A 19,872-nucleotide genomic window follows, 5' to 3' on the forward strand; every position below is an offset into this window, starting at 1 on the left:
GGTTATTACTATTTAAAAACTAAAAGAAAATCTAAAATACTGCTACACATCAGCTCAGAGTCAACTACCTGGGACTGCTGAATTTGCAGGAGCTGAAAATGTCTAGGCCACTCCTTCTTAGAATTCCCATGGTTCACTAATAAAGTTATAAGAACCTATTCTTGATAGATAGTTCAGCAAACATTAGGGAAAACTAGCTCATTAGCTTGGGGTCTAAAAATCCTTATTGTTGTTTTTTATTATAATGAAATTAAGTTTATAATTATTACAGTATACTCTGCTTAAAATATTTAATAGTAGTACTGCAAGGACTGGTAGAAATAAAAAGTCTCTTAATATTTGTCCATGAAACACAATAAAAGCAAACCCCCAAAGTCCCATTTGTAGGCCTTAGGAGCATGAGCACAACCATATGGGAGGAGATAACCAGTCTCTCCCGTCATATATATTTTTTTATTTTCTTGTTATACCTTCCCAAAACAGAGACATTCAACAGTAGTTAGAATGGCCATCTCCCAACATTTAAAAAAACTGTACCCCCCCAATGGGTGAACAAAGTAAATAGTAGTAACCTAGAGTTCAGCTGAGTGAGCCACTGTGGAGCCTTAAGTGGTGAGGTCTTCCAATTTCAGTGATGTGTCTTCAACTTGTATCATCATTTTAGTGGAAAAACATAATTTAATTTTGGTGAAATGAGATTCATCTCCCAACAGGATTAGTAAACAGCATTCACTGAATTTCACATTCTTCTTTTGTGAACTGTGAAGAAATGAATGGTAGCTAGAAGATCAATGGGATTCCAGCTCCAGCTGCAGATGGAATGACGATATACCAGGACAAAAACACCTATATTTTTGATTTACAAAGCTAACAGCAGTTATAAATCTGCAACTTAATTACAGACCAACTACACCACAACCTTTTCAAATGGCAAAAATACAAAAAAGTTAAGTGTTACAAAAATATTTCAGAAAAAGTGCATAGTCTAAGTGCATAGTAAATAAAAGCACTGAAAAATATCTTGCTAGAGGGAGTTCAGCTTGGAAAAGTTATTACCAAAGCTAAACATTTTTATTTTACACAAACTATACTCAAAAATAGCTTTATGAGACTGATTTCTGGCTAAAAGTATCAAAGGGTTTATTAGTCAAGAAAACAAATACCTTAACTGACATGAGTGGATAGAAAAGAAACAAAGCTGTCTACCCCAAAAGTTCATACTCATTTCTGCAGTATGATGGAGCTAGTATATCCTTTAGCGGCAGAATGTAGGAATCACAGAATTAATTATTGCTAGTTTTCAAATGAAAAAAAAAAAAAAAAAAAAAAGGAAGGAAAAAGAAAAATTAAGCTTGATGCAATCTGACCAAACTAGTGTCAATTTACAGTTTCAAGATTATTTTACAAAATACCTACATTTTTACACAATTGGCTCCTGGCAGCATTTTCAGATGAAAGTTCTTTTTAAAATTTAAACTGACATGCTATAAATAAATTAGTTTTTGAAAAATAACTGTCAATAAATCTTTCTCTTGGGTCAGAAAAAGAAGAGTGGCATATAAGATTGAGAGGAAGCGCAGAAAACTTACAGAAATGGTGGGCTAGGGAGGGTCAGCGGATCACATGAACCTCACATGGTGTGATGTTCTCCAAGGTTAAGAGTCAACACTCAGAGCCAATTAACAAAAAAATTTAAAGGCAGACTTCATTCTGTAGTTAAACCCTTTAACGCTTTCATTCTTGTACAAAATCAGTCCAGCTGCTAGTCTGAGGCTGCAGGAGTTACAATACCAAGTCCCAGCACTAGGTATGTGTACCTGCAAGTCATTAAGAAAAATGAAATGCCTTTCTCCTCCAGACCAAAAAAACTTAATTTGAGGACAGTTATACCACAAAACCTAAAATGATTTGCAAAGGAGTATTATGTAACAAATGGCTTGAAGTAGTCTATCAAAAAATTGGGGAGATCTTGATTTTATAGTGAGTCAGCAAGGCATTTTTGTTGTTGTTAAAAAAAAAAATCTCATTTCCTTACAGAAAGTTTTTAGTTTTTAATGAACTTGTAAACAAAAAAGCTCCCATTTCAAAATAAAAACAAAATCCCAGATCATATAGATGTTTACAGTGATTACATTTATCTAAGCAACATACATACATGTTCAGTTTTAAGATGTTAACTAAATTTCTGTGACAAATATGCTTTTTTTTTTTTAATACCAAGAACATTATAGAGTTAATGCAGAGTCCTAAGGATAATCTAGTAGTCACTAAGTTTTTCTTAAGTCTTCACTTTAGATGCTGTTATTTCTAGCACAGGTAAGCAGGCAGTCTTTCATATGCTCAAACACTGGAATCTTTGGTTGCTACCATATCAGCTGGCTTGCAAACAAGAAGCCAACCATTTTAAGAATGTTTTAAGTGAACAACTTGCAAACCCCAGGGATGGATAAACCCTAAGAATGCACAATTGTGAGCATTTACAACCATCACAACTGTGGCTGAAGACTGTTCATGCCGTTCTTCTGAAATGAGATCTCAAAGCAGTATAGTTCAAAGAAAAAGATTTTAACAAAAAATTGGCATATGCACAATTTCTCCACCAATTTGTGTGTGTCAACCATTTAGTTAACTTTTTCACTTGAAAAAATGCAATAGAAAACTGGACACCATGTTTCACTATCTCAGTTAATATTCACAATTACAGCGGCTACAACTCGGGACACAGCATCACCAATGCTGCCCAGAGCCAGTTTATACTGAAATTAAGTTCTTTACACCAAGTAAATGGTTGTCCACAACCACTGGCTAGTGTACATATGAACTAAAATTTCTAGATTTGGGGAGAAACAAATGCTGCTCCGATCATCTGCACTGCTTCTTCTGTTCCTTGATTCATGCTTAGAAACCTGTTCAAAAAAATAAAAAACAGGGGAAAAAAGGTTAAAATTACAAACTAAAAGTTTTTAAAACCACACCCAAAATAAGGAAATTAGGTAGTTGAGCTAATGATTATTTTAGGATTATGACTCGTGATTCTTATCTATTTGAAGATCACAAACTCATTTTTTAAAAAATAGACAAGAAACTTTTCTGTTCTGGATACTTCTAGATAGTAATGCACAGTGACTTAAAGCTTCTCAGTCAGCGTACAATTCTCAAACTAGAGAAATAATGGTAATTCTTATAAGCCTGTTGTTTACTTATGTGTTTCTAGTACCCAGGACATAATAAGTTTTCAACTATTCTGTCAAATGGATGAAAAATAGATTGCTCTAACAAACGGAAAGTATAGTTTTAATTATACTATGAATAGGAACTTTCTGCACATTATTTCTGATACAAATAAGGAACAGTTTTAATAAATATATTCAAGGCATAATTATCTGAGTTATTCCACTCAACAGAAAACTTTTTCTATAGAAACCTTAGACCTTTAAAAATTCTTTATTTCCATCAGTTACATTAAAAAGAACAGGTTTTGTCGCTGCTTTGAAAATGTAAATCAGTTGCTTTCTTGGCTTTATTTACTTCTCCTGCCTTCCCCATCCTGCAAACACTCCCCTCCCTCATCCACAACTATCAATGCCTTCTTTCCTTTAAGGTGTCAATGCCTCTTGACCACCCCCCCTCCAAACCCTTAATGGCTCTATTAATACCATATTCTAGCCCACTCTGATCTCACTTCCTTAGCATGAACCATGTTTTTTGTATGTCTCAAACATTTGTCCAATGAGCTTTGTGGGATAAATAAAATACTTCTATAACTTAATGTTCATACACATGTGTCTTTTCTCCTAAAGATAGTGCCAAACATTTACATATTGTTTCTTGGTAAATATTCTCTCACTTGTTAACTAGGAGTTTTTTCATCTGGGGGCAGAAAGTCACCTTCCTTCATTTAATAAATATATTGTGCTAAGCCCTGAGGACAAGATGTCAGTGCCGCACTTCGTTGTCTCTCCATAGTGCCTAACACAAGAATAGATAGAAGAGACCTTTGCTGCCTGTCCCAAGTACTACATGTTCATAAAGCAAATGCCAAAAATGAAAGAAAACTTTCTGAAAATGTACTCACCACAAGGAGTATCATCTATTTGGTATATATTATTAAATAGGATTAGCAGGGTAAGCCATAAAAAGAAATGGCTGTCAAACCTGAATTAAGTTTTCAAAACCTGACCAAGTTATGTAATCTAATTCCAATTTTAAAATAGAGTATTTTAAAGCAAACTAAAACTATGATTAGCTAAACAGAAATGAACTTTTTCCTGATGAGCATTTGGTTTCAAGTACTGCAATTATTAAATACCATAAAAAAGATTTTCACAACTACTAAAATTGCTGGTTTTAACATAGCTTGCTTATATAATTATATTGAATAATTACTATGTTCAATATCCAAACAGCTTTAAATGGAAACCATCGTCACTAACAAACTAAGAAGGAATTTTGAGTTACATTGGAGTCAAAATACGAAAAAACTCATCTGTAACAGGGATAAAAATTATATCTAGGTAAGAATTTTATCTGTTCATCTTTTAATCTGATTTGAAGAATTGCTGGGTCAATTACAATTGTTTTTATGGATTAAAGGCCAGCCTAACAATATTCCTGGTATAACACAGCAGTTAAATCCAGATTTAACTCTTCAGATTAGACGGTGGTAGGTAGAACATTCCGCCCAGGGATTAATGTTTCTCCAGTGAATTGTCCTAGCGTGTTACTGAAGTTTGTTCAGAAAAAAAAAAAATCTCAGTATGAGCATCCAGGAGGTATCCAACTATTCTGTCTTCAAGTACTAAGCATTCTTTTCCCCAGCGTGCAGTAGTGCTTGGTTTTGATCTTGTAGTTTAGGTGGCGTCCACTGGCTTCTAGTTCAAAAACCCATCTTCGCTGCAACAACAGCTAAAGTGGATTCCTTTGTTCCTAAAAGAGGGTGAAAAATTAAAACAGGATTGCAGAGTTAATGTGGCAGATTAAAGAGTTAATAGCTAGCTACATTTAAGTTTCTTTTCAAATCTGCAAAGGAAAAAAATGTTTATTTTTATGTAACTAACCAGGAGCTTCTACCTCTCAATCCGAAGAGTACATATCTGCTCGTATTCGTGAGTTAAATTCAGATATCCCTGAATTTTTTTTGATAGAATTACAAACTAGTTTAAAGGAATATTTATGTAATTTTAGTAAGGCTTGAAGGTTTATGATGGGCTTTTGAAATGTAAAATCCTTTCACAGTATAAGACAACTTTCTATAATGTAATTTTAGCTATAATATTCATATTCATCACTATGCAATGCCATTTATATTAACTTTTCCTACAGCATGCTGTGTGGTTCTTTTGGTCACATAGAATTTTGAAGCAGATTGGCAGTATAAAAGTTAAAGAAAAACAAAGAACCTATAATAATTCTTCCTTCTCTACAGAAAAGTATTATATTAGGAAAGATAAAGCATATAGATTTTAATCACTGCAAACAAGATAAATGACAAGTTAGGTATAGTAGGTACACATCACCCCTACACGCTGCGTTAAAAAACACACTGATGATCTCATTTCTTGTCTCCCCTGTCACAGAATTTATTCTTCTACAGATTTCTGAGGTTGCTGAATTTTAAAATACCTGTTACAATTGATTCCTTCCCCAAATGGTAGATGGTCTGCATTATACACCGCTGAGTCCCAGCAACACTGTCCTGTTCTGGGTCTTCTGGACAGTTGTGTCACCCAGACAGTCTGACAAGCTGCAGTCCGACTGGTCCAGAAGCCTTGAAGATGTGCGCCTCTAGCATCACAAGTTAGCGCTTGCGCACTCATCTTCATTTCCTGTTGGGTAATTTCTTTCCCCTCCAGCTTCATTGTCCGCAGTGAAAAAAGCTGACAAAAATTTCATCAAGCAGATGCAGCTCCCTGGTACTTCTTTGAATTGAGTGTATTCAGAGCAGATCAGTCGCTCCAGATATTTCTAGGTCTTCCCCTGTGATTTGGGTTACGTTGCTAAGTGACCAGCCACGTTCCTAGCAGCAATTGGTGAAGTCAGAAAAAGTTAAGCTAGACATAAATGGTAGGTGAAGCCCAGCAAATACTGGAAGGTAATTCAAGGAAGACCATGGACATGATAGGATAATGTGATGGAAAACTATTTCTGATCTCACGAATGCCAACAATTTGACATCCAGGTACTTATGACAAAACTATGCTTAGTACTGATGAATGGAGTGAACTGATAGATGGGATAAGCTGATGAGAACAGCAGACTTATGTGAGGATCAGCTTTTGGTTTTACTACCTTCTGAAATTCTCCCATCTCTGCCCTTAACTAAAGAAATGATTAACTTAATTGGATTGTGAGTGTCCTAAAAATATTTCCTTTTCCTGTACTTTTTAAGTCCTGAAAAGTACTTTTCTGATAATCACATATAGTTGAAAGGAAGTGAAATGAATTTGGAGAATATCAGATGTGAACCTTTTCTTCTGCTCTTTAACATGTATAAAAGCAGTAGTAATAATCATGTGGTGCCTGAGCACTGAAAACTAGTACAGAGCAGTGGGCATTAGGAGAAACACCTTGTTTCTTATTACCGTTCTTTTGATGGGCTTTGGAACTGAACATTTCAGATGTTTTCTTTAGAAAAGTAATTAGAGTAGGAGCCTATTACATATAATAACCTTTCTTAGGGGAATTAAGGCAGACTTTTTAAAGTCTTTGGATATTTTTTAGTGAATTGCTAAAACAACTTATAGCTTTCCATTTAGAAACATTAGATATAGCTTTTTCAAAACTAAAAATAGTCACATAAAATACACTAGTGAATGCCACCATCTGGAGCATTTTTCCAGGAATGGATATTACTGTGATACAGAGTTCTACTTGCTGAAGATTCATTTAAGAAGCTGAATTCTCTGATGTGAAAAACTCTGAAAATATAACTGTACATAACAAGTGATATGATGTATTTGAAAAGCACCTTCTAGCCCTAGCAGGTGTGGCTCAGTTGGTTGGAGCATCGTCGGGTACACGGAAGGGTCGAGTGTTTGATTCTGGGTCAGAGCACATAACCTAGGTTGCAGGTTCAGTCCCCGGTTGGGAAGCGTGTGGAGGCAGCTGCTCAGTTTCTCTCTCACACTGATGTTCTCCTCCCCACTCCCGCCCCCTTACTACTGAGAGACTGGAATCAGGAATAAGTAATCCAGACCCGCTTTCAAACTCCAGATTTCAAAGACTTCTTAATGGATGGATGACCCAGAAGATGGGGTTGGGGTAAGGTTAGGGGAACTGGCTCCCCATACTCATTTCATGCCACCCTCAAACTCGCTAAAAACCTTCATGGCTTTATATATAGGGGTTTCATGTAAAATTTGCTTGGGACACTAAGTTTTTATCCAAAATAAAAGATGTCAAGAAGTCAAAGATCAAAAAGAATTTTGTTGTTTGTATTCTGTGGAGTGAACCGCTTTAGTCACAAGCAGTATTTTCCTTGGACCCAAATTATACCGTGTAGACCTTCATCTCTGAAAGTAGTCAATGATATGTGATGTGCTTTAAGGAAAGGCCATTTTAATGTAATAATTAGTGTACCCCTGTGTCTAATAATGCTATGAGACTGTTGTAAGAGTTTAAGTTGATTTTATAAAAAATAGCTGCATACAAAGTAAGGATTAAACTTAAGTTTAATTTTTTCCCCAAGGAAACATACTAACTCAGTGGATCCAACTGCTCATCTTTAAGACCTGGATAGGGCAGGGCAGGACAAAAATTTTACTTGTTTATTGAGTAAGAAACACATAGTAAACTAACAATAAAACTAGCTCAAAATAACATATAATAATTCTTTCTGAAGGCTGCTGAATGCCTGAAGTGAAATGTTCTAGGTCAGCTGAGATTTTGATCTAATTTTAGTTCTAGAAACTGCAATTCCTGATGATCCTATTATCCCAGCTAGCTTTAGCCAAAAATTGATTTCATTCTGAGAGAAAAAGCAAATATATTATTATAGGTGTCAGGTGTAACAAGGCCTCAGTTTAGAAACTCTAGGTCGTCTTACCTAAATAGTAGCATTTCTTCTACCTTCTTGGTACTATGATTAGTTAAACAATGATTAAGCCCCCCAAAAGGGGCAATTAAGTCCCACCTGAGATGCACAGGCAGAGCACTGGGCAAGCATTAGTGTTTGCTATCCTGAGCTGAAATTTCATCACTAGATGAAATTTCATCAAGAACCCTCACTATATTAAATCTTCAACTGTGACTCCTTCCTAGTAAGGAAGCATCTCAACCTCATTCCTAATAGATGAGCTGCTGGGATGAGGATGACATCAGTTAATTATACTTCTTGTAAAGTTTCCTCAGATTAGAGCCTATTTTTATATTACAAAATAGTTTAAACACAACATGAAAAATATGAATCAAAGAAGACCAAGTTCAGACTAGAGCAGTCATTCAGAAATTAAATAATTAAAAAGCAAAAACCAAACCTTACCTGCCCACTACTTCCAGAAAGTAGGCAGGTATTAGGAGGTAAGCCCAAGAAAGGGGGAAGAAAACAACCAAAAACATGAAAGACAGGAGTTGCACTGTATAGCAACAGGGATAAAAAAATGGAGCTGTGCTCTAACAGTTCTATTCCTATAGCACACCAAGAGTGCCAGAGAAAGACAGAAAGGAAACAGACTAGTAGTTCAATGGCATTTGCCCAAGTTTTTTTTTCAAATTTGCACAGCCCAACTGCAGGATTCAATTCCAAATTGGACTCCTGGATGCTTAATATTAGCAAGATTTTTAAAAATAAAGCCAAAAACAAAAAAATCATTTTGAAATTAAGAACATATGTAGTTAAGTATCAACCAAGAGATTTATTTTTGACTAGGAAAGATGTGTCCAGCTTTTCAGTTATTTGAGCATTTAAGAGCTTAAACTAGATGCTCTACAACTGAGAAGATAGACACTTTGGGGGCAATGCCAGGCTCACCTCCTGAAATTAGATCATGTTCACAATATTCCATTTTAAATGCTAAAGCATTAACATGCAGGAAACAATTCTTAACAGTTAGTCTGAAAGAAAGTCAAGACATCATGGCTAACCAGCTTCATTATTAAAAATCAACAAGTGTTAGGTCTAGGATTTTGGATTGACTGACTATACCATATTCCCAACACCAAATGTTTATTTTGGAAAGAGTTAATGAATGAGTAAAAAAGATGCAGTTGTTACAAAAGGACCCAAAATCCCAAGAGAAATGATATAATATACACACATATATGTATATACAAATCCATATACATATATATGAACAAGGACATTTGGGTTTAAAGTTAGTAGTCAAATTTTCCAAGGACGTCTTTTTTTTAAAACAGAGCCAAATTATGTATTTTAAAACCACCTCCTCGATCTAACACTGTTAGAAATGAATGAATTACCCAATTTTGTGTTCAATTTTTTTCCCCTGTAACGTCACTTGGTTCTTGGCTACTAACCTTTCATGTTACTCTTGGTTTTGTCAGTTTGCTTGCCTGTGGGGGTTTGGGCCTGCTGACCCTGCCCACTTGAAGTGGCTGCCTGCTGTGCTGCTTTCTGTTTTAACATTGTCCAATCAAATGTGTAGTCATATTGGTGGTTCAGGGTCCTGGAAAACATAAAATTATATGTTAATCCTTCAATTAGATTAGTTTAATACACTACTGAACTTTCAAGACAGTGAGGGCATTTTTTAAGGAAATGAGTATTTTCTCTTAAGTGTGATAGCTTCTAAAAGATTTATTTCCCTATTGATATTTTAAACCATTCAATTAATTCTCACTTTTTACATGTTATGATTGCAGGAAAAGGACATCACCACTTTTGATCTGCTGTATTTGATAAGAATAAATCCTCTCCCCTTAAAAAAAAAAAGTTCCCTTTAAACTTTCTTAAAAGGACAAGAGTGTGGGAATGAAAGGCAGCATGAACAGCAAAACACTGTCAATTACCTTGTGGGGATCATCATAATAGGAGGCACTCCTAAAAACAAATCAGAGTAGGAATGGGACTCTAAGCTTCTAAGGAAGGTATCTATGCTGGTTGGCTTGAGAACACTTTTCTGGTGTTAAAGGATGATCTCCAATTCTTATTCTTTTCTGTGTACTCTATTCCATCCTTCCCACTTCAAGACCAATTTGGGGTTACACCTAGGGAACCCTAGAGTTTGGGCCTGCCTCCATACTATCAAAGACTCCATGACTGCCTGGCTGGCGTGGCTCAGTGGTTGAGCATCGACTTAAGATCCAGGAGATCGTGGTTCGATTCCCGGTCAGGGCACATGGCCAGGTTACAGGCTCAGTCCCCAGCAGGGGGCATGCAGGAGGCAGCCAATCAATGACTCTCATCACTGATGTTTCTATCTCTCCCTCTCCCTCTCCCTTCCTCTCTCTGAAATCAATAAAGATATATTAAAAAACAAAACAAAAACTCCATGACTGATATTTTAATCACTTTTCACTTTGGTATTGAATAAGGTTCTATACCAGAGTTGGAGACTTCCAAGGGCCACCAATGTCACTTAGATCTAATGTAAAATGCAATTATTGTGGAAAAGTTAGATTCTACTGTGAGCCAGATCCAACTGTTTTTCCATCCCAAATTAAAATGATTTCAAGCACATTTACACTACAAAGGGAAAAAAGCCAAACAAAATTAGTTTCTTAAAATTTTACTCATATTGGCTAGGATCACTTTAATTTCCCACTTGTCAGATTAGATATGTTGAATAAATTTAACTAATTACCCTCACTGGAGTTAATAGTCTTAAAACACCTTAAAAACTAACCTGAAAAGAATGCGGAATAGCTGCCTCAGATACATGTAATCCGGGGCTTCCTCAAAGCGCAGCCCACGACAATAGTTTAAGTACATGGCAAATTCTGCAGGAAACCCCTGTAAGTTCAAGAGTAAAACACAAAGAAAAAAACAAAAACAAAACGGCTCATTTCAATATAGAAAAATAAACCTATTCAAATACAAGCAAAATATGTATTTGAGGAGGGTATCTACTACTTTATTATAAGATCTGAAAGTAAAATAACTGACTTGGTATCCTCATAAATTTAACAAAATTTCACTGTCTTGACCATCTTAGTATTACTGTATCATTTAATACTAGTAGAGAAAAATCTATTTTTTTGCTGCAATAGTGTGTTGTTAAATAATATATTCTGCTTTTTTTCCCATTAACATTACATTGCAAGCATCCTTCTGTTTTTTCCAACCCCTTCATAAACTTCTGAAGTGGCTCCATGAGCTGACCTTATGAATACATCATAATTAACTTGTCCCCTATAAGTAGACATTTAGGGGAGACCAACTTTTCTCTATTATAAACAATACTAAAAACCACATCTGTGGGCATAAACTTTTTCCATGTTCAATTTCCTAGGAAAGATTCTCAAAGATGTTTATAAATACTTTAAGGCTGCAGATATTAGTCATCAGAAGTATTTTGCCAGGACAAATGTAAATGTGCAAAGCATTAACATAACAAAAATCCCTACACCTCCTCTCTATGTAAATATAAGTATGAAAGGAGGTAAATTAAAATAGTATCGACCGGCAGGGCACGACTCAGCTGTTGAGCATCAACCTAGAATCCAGGAGACGGAGGTTCGATTCCCAGTCAGGGCACATGCCCGGGTTGCACGCTTGATCCCCAGTTGGGGGCATTCAGGATGCAGCCGATCAATGACAACTCACTCATCATTGATGTTTCAACTCTCTCCCTTCCTCTCTTTGAAGTCAATAAAGATATATTAAAAATAAAGAAAAATAAATAAATAAAATGAAAAAGTTAGTATCTTCCCACAACCTTAAGATTTCAATGAATTTCTCACATCCAGGAGAACAAGGTAGAGTTAGAATGTATTTTTATTGATTGTACTGATGTAAATAGTTGTGTTTTTTTAAAAAATATATCTTTATTGATTTCAGAGAGGGGAAAGGAGAGAAAGAGATAGAAACATCAATGATGAGTCATTGACCGGCTGCCTCCTGCACGCCCCCGACTGGGGATCGAGCCTGCAACCTGGGCATGTGCCCTGACCAGGAATCGAACCCCGATCGCCTGGATCCTAGGTTGAGCCATGCCCAGCCGGGCCTGATGTAAATCGTTTTAAGTTTTACAAAGTACTCTTATGCTATTTTTATTTTCCAGGGTGAACATCTGAAACTAAAGCCATGAATATATTGTACATTTTTGTGTTTAAATTCTTAACCAGACTTTAAACAACCAAAAGTGAAGGTTAAATAGAATACTTCCATGTGTTACCACCTTATGGAAACAGGCAAAACCTTAACAAAAGAGAACTGCCAATATCGTAAGCATTACCAATGTGAAATAAGAAGCTCAACTGGACCACAAGACTGAAAATATTCCCACTATTTTATAGTAATACCCAATACTTCTATATTTACTACACCCTGAATCAATTATATGTGACTAATCCAAAAAGAAATAGTCCACAATTTCTACATCAAAATTAAGAGGTAGTCCACAAACATAGACCAATAATCCCTTCTCTTCCTGTAAAAATGGTTGATTTTTCTGATGAACCAAATGAATCTTTCTGTTCCATGGAAATATAGTCTACAGAAAATATGTTTTACCTCTTGAAGTATACAGGTTTTAAAGTTATCTGGGTGAATCATAACAAAAACATTTTACTTATTAACCTAAAACGGTTTTTCATAATTTGAAACAACAAATCCCAAGGAGTCTCAGAAAAGATCACAGTCTCCTACTCCATCAGCTTCTTTACTATACATATGTAGAGAAGGGGAAAGCAAATTTGTGGATGGTGACATAAAGGCATCACCATATACCCCCTCCCAGAACACTATTTCAACTCATGCTGATTTCTACTTTCTATCCCCCAAATATGTAATTTACACACTATTTTCTCATTATTTCAGGTTATTTTATAGTCTCAAAAACAACCATGTGGTCTTTTCTGTGGAAAACCATGGTGATCCATCATGACACAAATATCTCTCCATTCTCAACTCCCATGCTTCTCTACAAAGTTTGAGGTTTCAGAGAAAGAAGCCTGATTCAAATCTTTATCATGAGACGTGCCGTTTTATATTCTATATTGTTCTGATCTGCCTGCCTTTGTTTTCCCATTCCTTATGTACCAATTGTTGATGTTCTTTCTTTTCTGGCATCAATTTAGGGATAAAGAGAATATTTTTAAGTTTAATTTTTCACATAAATTAGTGAGGGTCTATTAGAAAAGTGTACCTGCTTTCTTACTTCCTCTGTAATTTTTAACAGAGGACAGAGCCCAAACAAACCAGAAACAATAAAACGAACACTTAAGGCAAATGGCTAGCTCCTAAAAGGGTGTTTAAGTTCCAGAGCTGGCAAAGTGTTTCTTTTTGTTCTTGGATCATCCGTATGAAAAAAAATTCATCATGCACTTACCTTACATAAAACTTCCACAGGAGTGGACATCTTCTTTTCACTAATCTTTTCATATTTTTGTTTCTTTGTTGCAGCCTGTAGAAAAAAAGGAATTAAACTACACAGACACGCTCAGTACTATTGAGAACCTTATTAGTTTAACATACTGGACATAAACTTAAGATTCCAGAGATCATAACCTAGAATAAACCACTCCAAAGTACAATATATCTAAGTTTCCCCCCTTAACTGTTGACTTTTTACATGAGTTTCTACTTCAGGAACATTTTTAGCTATTAGAGGAAAGGGTGAGTCTAATAGGAGCATGAAGATGTATGATTTAAGTAAAACATGGGTGGCCAAGTTTGACATTTTTCTTAACCCACAGTCAACATAAGGGCAAAGGTATTATCAAATCAATACCAAAAAAGTGCCCATCATTTAGTGGCATTAATAACTGGTGTTAAGTCAAAATATTTTTCCAATGAAAAATATTCATATTGAAAAAGCTACCCACATACAAGCACAAAACAATTTTCTAGCCTCACAGGTAATAAAAAAATACAGAAACCATTTTCCTTTACAGGACGAATAAAATACCAACATAGCCATTTAATTCTAGGACATAGAGATTATCATTAATACACACTCACAAAAGAAGTGTTAGGATAATTAATATAGCTAGTTAATACTGGCTAAACCAGTTTTACTGTACACTAAAGTATGTATTTTCAACATAATGGTAACACATCAAAATGAGAAAGTCTCCATCTAATTTCTTAGCCCATGTTAACTTCTATCCAGTTAAAGCTTCTGGTTATCAATGGGTACTTGACTTACTGTCTCCCCAAAAACCGTTGTTTAGGTGTGACTGTGGGATTCTATATTAGCTTATTCTTACTGAAATGATCAGATTTTATTTTACCAATACAAAGTAAAAATAGCCTGGCCGGGCATGACTCAGAGGTTGAGCATTGACCTACGATCCTGGAGATTGTGGTCCCATTCCCGGTCAGGGCACATGTCAGGGGCATGCAGGAGGCAGCCAATCAATGACGACTTTCTCATCATTGATGTTTCTCTCCCTCTCCCCCCTTCCTCTCTCTGTTAATTCAACTGGAGAACACCTCATATTAGAAAGGGACCTTAAAGATCATCTCCAATATGTATATTTATTCTTAAAACAAATGGGGGAGGGGGCAGAGGGGCGGGAAGGGGACAGGGGTGAGGTGGAAGGGGTCAGTGGAGGGAAATTAGGGAGATATCTGTAATATTTTCAACAAATAAAATAAAAACAACTGGTAATTTGAGTCTGGTTTACCTTTAGTCCTTGCCATGGCAGGCTGGTTCTATTAAAATACATCAAAACATATCCTAATGATTCCATATCATCTCGGCGACTAGAAAAGAAAATGTAAATTTATGAGCTAAAATTATTATGAAGAACGTGTGAAAGAAAGCCAGGTACACAGAAGAATTTTGTCAAGCAAGGAGAGAGCAATTTGCTGTCTTGTGCAAGAAGGTACATAGTTAATGTAATAAAAAATTTCAAAATGCGTTACTCCTAAATAAAACTTTCTCATAAAACTTGAAATTATAAAACCTAACACTGTCTTGCAACTTAATTTTTAAAGAAGGAAAAGGGTTTAGCTAAACAACTTTCCAAACCAAAGAGCAGGACAATTGTAAGTTTTGCAGAAGCTCATAATAACTTTAGGGATGCTGAAATCAATTAACATTGTAAACCTAATTAAGCATCTGTATGATCTCTGTCTCTCTTAGTTGACCCTTGAACAACACAGATTTGAAATGCAAGGCTCCATTTATATGGACTTTCTTCAACTGACCACATTTCAGTTGACCCAGAGCAATTCAATCCCGACTTGTTCAGGGGTCAACTATACACATACATATATTCAGAGAGACCCATATATTTAAGAACTGGTAATACTTTGACTTATAGGAAATGTGAAATCATAGTTTAACCCTGGGTATTCAGATATTCATGGATATTTTCTAAGCTGAAAATCTTCTTATGAGGTTCCTTAACCTAGAAGCATATCATCTGTCATTTCTATGCTTGTTTTGAGTAAAAAATGATTTATAAAAGATGAAGGGAACATGAAAACCTAGAATTCAAGCCAAGAAAATAGCACAGAGATTACAAAGATTTACTTCAAAGTAGATGCTATTAATTTATAGAGTGAAAGAGTAGGACAGAAAGATGACCCACCAACCCCCTTTGGTTCATGAGTACTCAGATAACATTTTCTTTGTAAAAATAACCAATATTCTTCCCCCAAACTCAACTGGCACCAGTAAAATATAAAACGCCCAAAATCAGCATTAAGAAAGTAAGCACTATCTCCAGCTGCAAAAGTAAACATCACGGTAAGATTGCATTTATGCATCTAACTTTTCATCATGCAGTATTTTTCTTCCCAGGAGATAACCTTCAACAAAGAAAACAAGAAGGCCCCATTTAATTGGCTTCTCTGCACTGGCTAAAGCAGCAGGTAAGAGGATAAACAACCACCATTCAAATCCTCAGCCAAGAGACATCATTAGATATTGTAAGAAACTAATTGAAATATTTAAAAAACCCCTTAATGGCTTTTGCTATAGATCTGATTAACACATTCAATTGTCCAACTCACCTCTGTTCAATACCAAGATGTGCATTGATGCTAGCATATCGGGCAGTGCCAGTGAGATTTTTATCTTCTCTGTATGGTATGTGTTGCCTTGTCCTGTTGTCTCTGTACTTTTTGGCCAAACCAAAATCAATAAGGAATAACTTAAAAAAAAAAAAAAGACATTAGGTTTCCAACCTTGTTCAATTAAACTGCTTTTTTATCCATTAAATGGCATTTATTTTCTTTGTTCAAATATATCAAAATAATGTATCATAGGTAGAACAGATAATGAACAAACTTAATACTCCAATAAGCTTTTACTAGTCCTCATCAATAAATCAAGTTTAAAAAAAAAATTAGGTCAAGTGGTTGATCCTGTCACCTGAACAATTTCACAGGCCCAGTTCATTACACACCCAACTTGTTATAGAAAAGTATTGGACGAATGTATATTTACATGCTTGACAGCAGAGTTGACAAGTGTGCTGTGTGCCATAATGAAACCTGGTATCCGGTTACTATTGGTAAACAAGACAGCTCTCAAAATTTGATATTGACAACAAAACCAAGATTTTTACTAACAAAAATAAGCATTTTTTAAACAAGCAGGCATTACATTCTACTACTTCAAAGTGAAATTTATGCATGTGATCAGGTTAAACTTCTGGAAACTATAACAAGTTGATCTAAAATCTTTAAAAAGTACTTAATATCAAGGTGGCTTACAATTAGCAGTTTAAATAACCGAACCAAAAACCAAACTAATATTTTAGAATAAAATAATGTTCAGTTCTCTCTCATATATGTGGTACACAGAGAGTAAAATACTAATTTATAATGTAGTTAATTTTCAAAAGCAATTCAGGTTTACTCCCCATGATTAAAAACCTTTAAAAGAAAACACAAACAAAACTATTTTTGACAAAAAAAAAAAAAAAAAAATCCAAAATGTATTCACATTTACCTACCTTATAAAGCAAAACCCCCCACAATATTTACGTAAAGGTTTAGCCTTCATCATAAAATCACATTATGATTATTAAGCAAAGCAAGTTGATGTGCCCTTTTCACTAACACAGCCCTAGACTATTGTTCTTTACTAGTTATGCCCAAATTCTGTAGTTCTTTCCATTAGGCTGACACTGGGTCCCTTCTGCCACAGTTTATAATCTGCGATATGCTGGGAAATCCAATTACCTAGTCTGTTAGGGTTTGTGTCAAAAAATAATGCAAGTTATTGATTTAGGTGAAAAGGACCTGGCTAGGTGTTTCTCGAGGATGAAAAACACCTATTTCAGGCAGGCACCATTAACCTAGTCTTAGGTATAAGCTGATTGGAAAGACACTGAGGTTTGAGCTTCTGTAACCATGTTAACAATGTGCTATTTATTTGGTCTACTACTATAAAAACAATGAAGATTAAATTTTTAGTAAAATGTAACTGAATAAAGAAAGCTCTCTTATAAAGAAGAAATTCATTCCCTAGGCAACTCAGTTATAGAATATGAAAGTGTTATAAAACACAAAATAAAGCTCATGCTGTTTCTCTTGATATGAACATCAGCTTAGTACACAAATATTAAAATGAGCAAAATATATTTCTCTTAGGCAAAACAAAAATTATGACTTAAGTTCTGCACATTCATATTGAAAATCAATCAAGGGAAAAATAAACACAAAAGGACACCCCAGCTTCAAGGGATTTAAAAAATGTACCTAAGAATTATGTGGATTTTTAAATAAAAAGTAATTAGGACATAGAATCTCCTCTAAGGGCTATTTTCTGGGATTGGTTCCTTTATTACTTCAAAATGGAGAAGAAAATAGGAACGTGTGACATGATTATGTGTGATAGCTTTATTCACGTCTAATTTTACAATCAGCAACTCCATTTGCAATTCAATAACCAGACACTTCTCACAACTAAAAGACTGCTTTATAAACTGTTCACTAGAGGTCTTTTCCCTTCCACAACTCTAAAGGATGAATTCCAATGAAGAAAACAAAAAGCATAGCAACACTATCTTCTTAAACATCTCGATCATTGGTATCAAAACAAAATACTATGAAGCAAATAAATCAATTTAAAATTTTCTCTTCTGGTAAAAACTGAGTCAGGAAAAGTGATGTCACTGCCAAACAAAGGTATCCTATTTTAAGAGCAAGCAATTGAAAAAAAAAAACTACTTAAAATTTTAAAAAGTTTTTAAATTTCTTGGTAATTCATCATTTTCTGGTACCTGTTAAGTGTCTTTAGTAGCTCTCTATGCTTTGAATTTAAAAATGAATGTAAACATATAATGAAAGTATATACGTGAAATTGCACGATACCAAGGATACAAACAGCCGCAAATATATAAAGGTAGAACGAGGAAGTCAATATTTACTAAGTCATAAGATAATGTATTTTTATAGGTTTGTATATGCAAAGAGAGGCCTAATCTCTTTGGTGAGTCAAGCAGCTTTTCTGTGGGTTTTAAAGATATGTTCTAAGTAAAATTTGTGCCTGTCTTAAAGAATATAGCCAATTCTTCAAAGGCATGTGGAAATCAGTTAATGTTGGATACACCGAGATAACTCCATTCAGTAGAGGTGCATTCTCTTCAGAAACACTACTGCCAATTTTAGTTTTTAGTATTTGCAGCAATTTCTCCTAACCAGGGGTCATATTACCCTGCCCTTCCAAAGAATTCACAAGGTTACTTTTCCTCACAACCCAGCTAACCTATACAGAATTATAAACAATTCAATACAATTTAACAGAAATTAGTAAATGATTATGGTACAAAATATAAGTAAAATGTGTGAATTAATGGTAAGTAAAAGGGAGCACCACAATTGCCTTACAATGTGTCTCACACCCTTATAACACCCTCCCTCTTTCCCCAACCAAAACCTAGTCACCACAGTTGGTACTACTACTTTGTCCATGAATAAAAATAAACATAAATTTATGAAACCTTTGTAACATTGGGATAAAGTGGTCCCTAGAATAATGCTGGGCAGTATGGACAAAAATTAAATAACCACCCAGATGATGCATGTAGTAATTAAGGAACTACAACATATGCTCCCATATCAAATACAATTTTTTTCTTTAATTACTCATGGCAATATTTCCTTCTCAGTGTATACTAAATTGATAAAGACTCATTTGCTCTAGAGCTTCGAAATTTACCTATCTAAATTTTGTGATTAAAACAACAACAAGTATATCCTCTGGTTTGTCTGAAAATTCACACAATAAGAAAGTAGCTATCTAATGTCTACAAACGTAAAAGACTGTGAGGAGTTCTGCCTAGGTTTTAAAAATAGTTAGAAAATTATTAGGATGTTTATCTAGCATGCCAAACACTAAAGCATCAGGTAATACTTTCATTTAATTTGTGTGTTACTAATGGCAATTGTTTGATTATGTTATTGTTATACTGTTAGAATGCAATGTCTTCTATTCCCAGAACATAAAATGTTCTTACTGAGGTAAATCAATTCTAGAAACACTAGAACTGAAATCTGACCTACCTGAAGATCATTAGGGAAGGGGAAGAGAGTTAAGGCATAATATATTCACCATACAGCACTGATGTATTTCATGCATTAAGTCCTACAACTCCAAATAACATTTTTAAAAACTAAAGAGTCTATCTCAAGTTTATCACCAGGTAAAGAATTTCCATACTAGACTAACATATCATTTTCTCATATGGATGGTAGAGAGCTAAACATAATCCTGTTTTCATTTAGGTTTTCTCTAAACTTTAGAAGTTTAAGCAAAAGCCACAAAGAAACATCTTAGTAATGTTATGTTT

At 34.9% G+C, this 19,872-nt stretch overlaps 1 protein-coding gene across 6 annotated transcripts in view; it reads right to left on the reverse strand.

The window, feature by feature from the left end:
* Positions 1–439: 439 nt before the first annotated feature.
* Positions 440–19,872, reverse strand: part of CSNK1A1 (casein kinase 1 alpha 1) — a 42,602-nt gene continuing 23,169 nt past the window's right edge. For 2 of the 6 annotated variants that reach the window (XM_081136315.1, XM_081136312.1), the window contains 6 exons: positions 16,085–16,224; positions 14,749–14,827; positions 13,449–13,523; positions 10,803–10,909; positions 9,475–9,623; positions 440–2,906 (listed from right to left, as the gene is read on the reverse strand). In XM_081136315.1, coding sequence (XP_080992441.1) covers positions 2,899–2,906; positions 9,475–9,623; positions 10,803–10,909; positions 13,449–13,523; positions 14,749–14,827; positions 16,085–16,224 — 558 coding nt within the window. In that variant the 3' untranslated portion in view covers positions 440–2,898. Of the gene's footprint in view, positions 2,907–7,615; positions 7,731–9,474; positions 9,624–10,802; positions 10,910–13,448; positions 13,524–14,748; positions 14,828–16,084; positions 16,225–19,872 lie in introns of those variants that run through there. The other 4 variants (XM_081136316.1, XM_081136313.1, XM_081136314.1 and 1 more) reach the window with 3 other exon arrangements.

The sequence above is a fragment of the Miniopterus schreibersii genome (genome assembly GCF_964146895.1).
Source record: "Miniopterus schreibersii genome assembly, chromosome: 4".
Taxonomy (NCBI): Eukaryota; Metazoa; Chordata; class Mammalia; order Chiroptera; family Miniopteridae; genus Miniopterus; species Miniopterus schreibersii.